The sequence below is a fragment of the Miscanthus floridulus genome, chromosome 3 (genome assembly GCF_019320115.1).
Source record: "Miscanthus floridulus cultivar M001 chromosome 3, ASM1932011v1, whole genome shotgun sequence".
Taxonomy (NCBI): Eukaryota; Viridiplantae; Streptophyta; class Magnoliopsida; order Poales; family Poaceae; genus Miscanthus; species Miscanthus floridulus.
This window is the reverse complement of record NC_089582.1, coordinates 7,131,693-7,140,663: the sequence shown is the minus strand read 5'-3', so window position 1 is coordinate 7,140,663 and position 8,971 is coordinate 7,131,693. Positions and strand designations below refer to the sequence as shown.

Genomic DNA, 8,971 nt, shown 5'->3' with positions numbered 1-8,971 from the left:
TTGGCACTCGGCAAAGAAATTTTGTAAAAAAATATAAAAACTCTTTGCCGAGTGCCCGAAGGGTTGGCACTCGGCAAAGAAATTTAAAAAATAAAATAAATAATCTTTGCCAAGTGCCTGCAGGGTTGGCACTCGGCAAAGCCACCGTCAACGGGGCCGGCGCCGTGATGGCCGCTTTTCTTTGCCGAGTGCCCGATAAAAGACACTCGACAAAGAGGGTTTTGCCGATCAATTTTTTGCCGTGTGTTCTTTGCCGAGTGCCGCACTCAGCAAAGGCTTTGCCGAGTGCAATTTGGCCTTTGTCGAGTGCCTCAGGCACTCGACAAAGAACCTGAATCCAGTAGTGCACACCGGGTTGTATGGGACAAGATCATTGAACAACATTGAGCTTGTTGTGTTTTTTTAATGAAACAAAGGCAGGAGCTCTGCCGCTCAATTAAGATAAAAGAATTTATGTACAAGATAGCTAGGCAATGGGATGCCAAATAGGGTACTCGAGGGGCTAACCAACCCACGCGACGTAGCTGAGCACTAACACGATACACTGCCATGGGTCATCATTGTCGAGCATGGTTGCAAAGCCGCCAGCAATTCTGACTTCCCATGGAAGTCCACACACAAGCCACCTTCCAACGAGCTCAAAACAAGAGGCTGCAACCGGTCATCATTGCCAACTCAAGCACCCCATGAAGAGCAGCTCTGACTTCCAATCACGGAGAAAAACCTTGCCTCCAGCGCTTGCCGATCCAACAGACCCTAGCCTACGATGAAGGTGGGGGCTCGCCGTGTGTCATTGTTGCCGAGCCAAGTCCCCGACGCAATAGCTTTGATTTCTCGCGGCAAGACCCGCCTCCATGTGTCAACCAAGCACTAAGAAGCAAAGATCAATCATCGGAGACATCGAAGCCACGATGAAATCCAAAACGCGACGTCTTCAGGAAGGTACCGATGCCGATGGAGCCACCGTTGCACGTCCAAAGTGGACTAGGATTTCACCCTTGGATGACAGTACTAGAGGTGATACACGATGCCCGGCCTTAACAGGGAAAGCGGCACCCACAGGCGTCACCGTTGCTAGGCTTTCGCCCAACGAGTCCTCTAGCACGAACATAGGGTCAGAAAACCAGACCCCTTCCCAGCCATCACCGCCTTCGCCGTTGTCTCGCCGCTCCACAGCAACCCCTTCACAGGGGCATCAACGCGTAGGTTGCACACAACAGCCACACAGATGCGTCGGTCGCCACCCCCTCTGACCGAGCAACACAGAGCTGGACCTAACTCCGCCACTCGCATAACACCGCTACACGACAAACGCCTCGACCGCTGTCACCGGCTCTTGGCACGTCTTGCCAGTGCTGCCGACCCGTCGCCAGCTGCCACCAGACACATGCCCCACCCCCGTGGGCGCCACCCCCTGCCAAGGGGGCATCAGAACCAGCAGTAGAGCATAGGCGCCGACACCCCTAGCTGGCGCCACCGCCTCTGCATTGGCCTCCCACCGCCGTCGCTAGCCCACGAGGTACGCATCGGATCCAGCCGCCAGAGCTCCAAATCCAGCCGCCTAGGACCTAGACCCGGTGACCCAAGCCAACAATGATGCCACCATCAAGGTTGGAGGAAGGGATGGGTAGAGGAGGAGGAGATTCGCCACCGCCTCCACACGCTTGCCCAGACACATGTCGGCACTACCACAGCCGCAGCGGACACCCCCGTTGGGCTCCACGCAGCCCGCGCGGGAGCAGAGGCGCCGGCTCGCTGCCGCCTGTGCTGGCAAATCACGAGCAGAGGAAAGGCCCCACCACCGCCATCCCAGGGAGCCAAGTGGCCATGCCAGTGGCTAGCTCCGGCTGCAGCGCGATAGGGAAAGGGGAGAGAAGGGGACGGCTGCTAGGGTTTTGGGGGAGGGCCACCCCGTGTCGCCCGTGCGGGGGAACGATGCGGGGGTGAGGGATTCCAACCCTATTTGAGCTTGTTGTGCTGCCTGAGGCCTTGACTACGGGCAAAATACAAAGGAATACTGAAGTGGCCAGGAAAAGAATCGGGATACTGAGCCCTTGTTTAGTTGGACCCCAAAATCCAAAAAGTTGCTACAGTACCTGTCACATCGAATGTTTGCGGCCCGTGCATGGAGGATTAAATGTAGACGAAAAGAAAAACTAATTGCACAGTTTGGTGGGAAATTGCGAGACGAACGTTTTAAGCCTAATTAGTCAATGTTTGGACACTATTTGCTAAATAAAAACGAAGGTGCTACAGTGGCCCCAAAATCCAAATTTCGCGAACTAAACAAGGGCTGATGTAATCAAGAATATCTTTACACATCAACCGTTGTCTTATACTACTAATTTTAGCTCATGAGAGAGCATACTAAACTCTGTTTCAGTTTAAAGGATCCAGAAGAGTCAAAGTGCTGTGTCACTGGTGAACTTACCCTGCTTTTGTCTTTTCTGATGCTTCGGAATCCATATGTGCGGCTAAGTGCTTGGTGCTTGCATGTTGCATTCGTCTAATTTTGATAATGCCATTTTGTTTTTCCTTGGTTATTGTGCTGGAGGGTGATGTCCATTTGCTGACGATATAGAAATATTAACTGATCCTTTTGCTAGCTGCAGCACATTTCATTTAGGCAGATTTTGCTGAGAAACGTGGAATTGGCCAGTTCAGATCGCCAAAGTCGAAATTTGTTAAGTACCATTACAAATCCGTGGTTTTTAGTCGAGAGACACTGATAATTTTATTTATTTCTTTCGAAGAAAGAGAAGGTGGAAGAAATGCCTTCTTTGTCCTCGTCTTCAACCTCACGCCGACATCTGTGGCTGAGACTGGTACCCCTCTGCAACCCATCCCTGCCCACTCCAACTCCAAACTAGAGCTGCGGCCAACGTGCAGCTGGCGGCAGCGCAGGTGCGCCTAGTGGAGGCGCTAGCAGAGCTGGAGCGGGTGCAGGCACATGCGCGGAACCTCGAGCAGGCCTACGGCAAGGCTGCCACCTCATCGAGGAAGCCCGTGGCCGGATCCTCGAGATCCGCATGCGCCTCCACGAGCAACATGACATCCGTGCAAAATCGTAGAGCCCAACGGAAGCCATGGAGATGGCCGGATGAGAGAGATCGAGAGCTTGTGCAGACCTTGGCAATGGCGGCGGCAGCGCTAGCTATCGGCTCTGGAGCGGGCGAGAGGACGTAGCGAGTGGCAGAGTGGTGGTAGTGAGCATGCAGCGCTCCTGGCTGATTAAGCAGGGAGAAAGCGAGGGAGAGGTGCCCGGCCATGAAGCTTGGAGGCCATTAATGGCAGCCGGTTCAACTGGAAGAGAGACAAGGGGGAGGAGACGGAGGTAGGAGGAGGTGCTGACAGGGAGGGCCCACTGGCAGCTAGAGAGAGAGGGATGGCACCGGTCGGCTGCTGCCGAGCGGCTCATGTGGGCAAGGCAAGGCAGGGTCAGACCAGGGACAATATTGTCTATTTACGCTCCTTTTTCTCTCCAGAATGAATATTTTAATAGCAATGGTGTCCTCTAACAAATAACTTGGTTGTAGTGGTACTGGGCTAATTACTGAGTTGGCGGTGTCCGACGACAAATTTCACATTTGAGTGTTGTCCGCCAGCAAAACTTGCCTTTGATTTTCTTAGCACTCTCCGCTTGGTTACTACTGACCTGAAATGTCATATATTGAGTAGTACTTATTTTACTGCTACTCAGTCATGTGTGGCTGATTTGAGAGTATTTTTGAAGACAGGAAAAAGAAAGACAGGGAGAGAGTAATGGGTGGATATTAGATAATGTATTTGTTTTTTTTGGATAATAATGGCCTATTGTATTAGTTGAATGTAATCTTAAAAAAAATATGCACACCAGACACCTCAACCATGCTAGTTGAGAAAATCCTTATGCTTACGAAGCATGAAATCGAACTCCCGACCGATTGCTTCCCTCGTCATCTGGGTTCCGACCACCGAGCTACTTGGGTGACATTGTCGACCTCTTTGGTCGACATAATATAGTGTTTTGCTCTTCATGTAAATACTCCAGGCTCTCTCGTTTGCACACGTGTTGTATTTTGTATTTTTTTTGATAGAGAAACTAATAAAAAGAACAAATGTATTACCCACTACCGGATACAGGAGCTTTTAAAAAAAACAAAAGATTTGTCGAGTGTTACCCTCCACAAAGACACTTGACAAACCCTTTAATAGCCGACGCTAATTTATCGAGTGTTTTTTTTTGATAAACTTTTTTTTTCAAAAACCGCGTCAGCAGCACCGCCGCCGCCGCCACCACCATCCACGCCTGCCGCCGCCGCCCGCACCACGCCGCATCCGCTGCCGGCTGTTGATTTTTTTTAACGGGGAATTTTTTATAGTAGGGAAATTGGATCGTTCCATTCAACAGCCCCCATACTCTGTCTTGCGGGTCCCACTTTGTTTCCCTTTCCCAGTGTGCCAGTCTGCCAACTGTTTTCCCCTTTCCAAAACCAGAGCCGTGGACGCTCCGCCCCCAGCCCCCACCCATGGCGCCGCCGCAGCTGCCGCCCGAGATCGTCGAGGACATCCTCCTCCGCTTCCCACCCGACCACCCGGCGCACCTCGTCCGCGCGGCCCTCGTGTGCAAGCACTGGTCCCGTCTCATCGCGGGTGCCGACTTCCGCCGCCGATACCGGCAGCGCCACCGGGAGGCCCCCGTGCTGGGGCTCGTCGCCAACCTCGCTGACACCGGCGGCGCCGCCCGCTTCGTCCCCACGCGCTGCGCCTTCCGCCCGGCCCGCACCGAGCGCCCCGGCTACCGCGCGCACGACGCCCGCCACGGCCGCGTCCTCCTCAATAGGATGCGCGCGCCCCCGGGCCAGGAGGCGGCGGAGGACTCCGCCCTCGCGGTCTGGGACCCCATCGCCGATGAGCAGCGCCGCCTGCCCCTCCTGCCTCGGCCCCGGTACGTGCGCACATGGAACGCCGCGGTGCTCTGCGCCGCCGCCGCCGCCTGCGACCACCTCGACTGCCACCGGGAGCCCTTCCGCGTCGTCTTCGTCGGCATCGACGCCAAGGAGATGTTCGCCCACGTCTACTCTTCGGAGTCCGCCGCGTGGAGCGAGGCAACGACCGCAGATCTCCCAGGTGATGACCAACTCGACGTCGCCTTGCCCGGCGTTCTGGCCCGCGACGCGCTCTACTTCCTGCTCCACGGGAGGGAGATCTGGATACTCAAGTGCGATCCGGCCACGCTGGAGATGTCTGTGGTTCGCCTACCGCGTATCCACTCCTATGCTCCGCCGCCTCCGCGCATCGTGCTCATGACAATGGAGGACGGCGGGCTGGGATTCGCGCAGGTGGACTTGAATTGTACACTCAGACTCTGGTCCATGAAGATTCGTCCAGACGGTGGTCTGGGGGCAGATGGAGATACACGAGTGTGGGTGATAAGCAGAGCCATCGACCTCAAGGCGCAGCTCTTTACTCCTAGGCAGCTCCCTCCTCATGCCCTCGGTTTTGATGCCTCACCACTGTGTGTGGTGGTTGCCTTTGGGGACGGCGCCGGCGTCATCTTCCTCAAGACGAATGATGGTCTCTACTCTTTTGATCTCAAGTCTGATCAGGCCGTGAAGGTTGACATGAGCAGTGGCTTCTACGACATTATTCCCTTCATGAGCATCTACACTCCAGGTACTGTACATCGTTGTGATTTCTCTATAAAATTTGGATTTGTACTTTTATATAGGCACGCTGGCAGTTGCAGCCAATATTCAGTATGGGGAAAATTTTGGTTGGTCAACATTGATCTTTATTAAATTGTTTTCTCCCAATATCATACTGCTGAAACTGTGATGCACACCCACTGTCATGTACTCTATTTCGTTATGTCCACTGTTGAATTTGGCTACATATATATGCTGTAGAAATTTCTTCATCTGTTATACTACCTTTTATGGACACATGATGGGATCCACAGAACCTATCTAGCAGGAAATAAACTGTAAAAGGCCATTATTAGTACCAGTATGATCGAGATTTCTGCACTCCAGTTATCAGCCTCACACATGTTAGAGGCATATGTCATGGGTCTACCTAGTTGCTAATAGCCACGCCTCAATTAGAGGCAAATCTGTTCATCCTTGCCTTAGTTAGCTGATTGGATTAGATTGAAAGGTCGGAGGAATAATAGGAAAGAAGGGAGGAACTATAGGAAGTGTTAGCCAGGGAGGGTATTTATTTGTAACCCAAATGGGGATTACTGAAAAAAGCAGGAATTAGAAGGAAAACCCTTCCCTCTTGCTCAGCCATGGGCAAGGCCCCCGGCCGGCACTCTCTCTCCCTCTCAACCCTAGCCGCCACCATAACATCTGGTATCGGAGATGCCAGGTTCCGATGGGCGACAAGTAGCCGAAGGTGTCGCCGCCGGATCCCATCACCAAGGCGCTGGCCGACCTCGCCGAGCAGATGGCGTCCCTTTAGGCGCGTCTGGAGGCCCTGGAATCCTGACCGCCGGCGACCAACACCACCATGCCGCCGGTGTTCCCCTGTTGCTTGTCAGGCTGTGGGACGATAGCCGTCTTGATGCCAAATTTGAAGATAAAGGAGATTGTGCGGGAGGAGCAGAGTAAGAAGAGTGCCCACCAGGTATCAGCGGTGCTGAGGCTGCAGGCGGCTGCGCGCGGCCTCCTAGTGCGTTGGCGGGTGCAGGAGATGCCACTAGCACAACATCGATTTTCTTAGGCGGTCAAAAAAGCTTTACAGAGGGGCAGCACGTCTGCCTCAAAGCCTACACCTGCGTTAATCAAAATTTCGTGAGACAGGCCATAATGCCTGCCTCCGAAAATGAATAATAACAAACAAAAAAAATCTCATTAATTATTGAGCCCGAGCCCACCAACGCAGCAGCTGCCACCGCTGCCATGACCCTGCATCGTCACCGGCACTACGGTCATCGCCGGATCCATGCCCTGTTGCCACCGTTGCCCTCGTCACCGCCCCGTTCGGATCCACCGTCCGCGTGTGTGAATCCGCACCCACCACATGTAGATCCACCACCATCGCGTGTGGATCTGCCTCCACCACGTGTGGTCGTCGTCCTTGCAGATCCACCATCGATCGCCGCTGGAGGAGGAGCTCGCCCCAGCCCTCTCATCACCGCCACCAGATCTGCGAGAGAGAGAGGAGGAGGAGGAGGAGAGAGAGACTGCATCTCACCGGATCTGCTCGATGGTGAATGGCGCCTCACTAGATCTAGCCAGCACGCTTCCTCCTGGCAAGAGAGACTGCGCACGGAGGGATGCCGTCGCACGCGCAGGAGAGATTGCGGCGGCTGAGGGATCTAGAGAAGAGGGAGGGAGAGAGACTGGTACTAGGGTATGGTCCCCTTCCGTATATACATGAAGGGTTAAATGGGCTTTTGGGCTAGGCTTTGGTTAACAGAGGTGGACCTCTTAAGAGGTCCATCTCCGAAAATGGCATCTATTTTTTGAGGCGGACCTCTTAAATGGCCCGCCTCCGTTAATCGATTCTAGGAGGCACTAGTATTTTGCTCGTCTTCATAAATAGGTTGACCATCTTGTAAAATGGCTGAACATTTTAGGAGACGCTTATTATTTGTGTTGGCCTCCATTAATAAATTTGGCGATTACAACTGAATTACTAAAAACAGCAGCAGTAGAGAGGATCGCCCTCCCTGGGAGGCTCGGATATGCTAACTCTACTTCTGCCTACCTCTAATCCTGGGCGCACTAGTGGTTATATTACCCACATGCGTGGCTGAGGACACTTCCTACTATTATTAGCTAATTGACCATGCACTAGCACTAGAGGCAGCCGCACACGCACATGAGCAGCTGAGGACACAGCTAGCTAATCCAATTGACCAGGCTCTAGCCACTAGAGGCAGCCACATCCTTCTTCATCCTATTATACTGCTGCCCAATGAACGAGTCCACACCAGTGTGCCTGCCAAATAATAAGCTATTGTTTTCTGACTGTTCTGTTAGCAGTTAGCACTTGAGCAGAAACTTCTTAGTTTTTGTGCTTGGTTAGAAACAAATGTTTAATGAGGGAAGGTTGATTTCTCAGCCTGCTGATATATTTATGTTTGAATTTGTGTATTTCTGCAGTATTAAGAGTGGCATCAACAGATGAGGGACCATGTGCTTGACAGACTAAAGGTGTTTCACCAGAGGGTTTCTTGGCATTGGGCAATTTGGTGGTAGTATCAATGGAGGTGGCAATGCTGACATATGAACTACCAAATTGGTTTTCAGCTCATGGAGCGACTGCTATCAAACTCTTGTAAAGGATCCAGAACGGTCAAAGTGCTGTCACCGGTGAACCTGCCCTGCTTTCTCTTTCTGATGCTTGTGAATTCATATGTTTAGCTAAGTGCTCTAAAGCTTTGCCTATATGGAGTCGAGTAAAATCTATATGTGAGCAAGTTCAGCTCATTTTATTGGGGTTCTTTTTCCATCTTTTTTATAAGGTTTAAAATCTGTCGGAAAGATAGAGTAACCAGTAATGGGTGGAGTATGTAGCTACTGCATGCTGTTTGAAGGGGGGTGGTGTTAATCTGTGTGTGTTCCTTGCCCATGATGAACAGGAAGAGAAGAACGTTTAACATGCAGAGTACACTTGATAGGGCAGCAAACGTATGTAAATTGGCAAGCACGAGTCTTGGTATCTGAATCATTTACAATCCTGAAGATGATCTGTTCATCAGTTGGTTGGGCGAAACTAGCTGAATGCCCAATTTTCTGAACATCAAGGCCTGTTTTGTTAGAGACCTGGACAACTTGCCTGGTAAAAAATGTTACCTGGAAGTTACCTGAAAATCCGATGGAATCTTTCTGCTCAGGCAAGTTAGGTCATAGTCTGTTTGGTTGGAAGCCTGCGCCTAAGAACGCTAATAAGTGATAAGAGAGAATAAAACATTATATTAGTATGTGTTTAACGCCATTGTATATGATTAGTTGAACTCCTAATCAATTTTGAGGATACT

At 51.8% G+C, this 8,971-nt stretch overlaps 1 protein-coding gene across 1 annotated transcript; it reads left to right on the top strand.

Annotated features, from left to right (window-relative positions):
- Positions 1 to 4,479: 4,479 nt before the first annotated feature.
- LOC136544871 (uncharacterized) lies at positions 4,480 to 8,667 on the top strand. Its single transcript, XM_066536938.1, has 2 exons — positions 4,480 to 5,655; positions 8,094 to 8,667. Exons 1-2 carry the CDS (start codon positions 4,509 to 4,511, stop codon positions 8,132 to 8,134), a joined length of 1,188 nt encoding a protein of 395 aa, XP_066393035.1. The 5' UTR covers positions 4,480 to 4,508; the 3' UTR covers positions 8,135 to 8,667.
- The last annotated feature ends 304 nt before the right edge of the window (positions 8,668 to 8,971 follow it).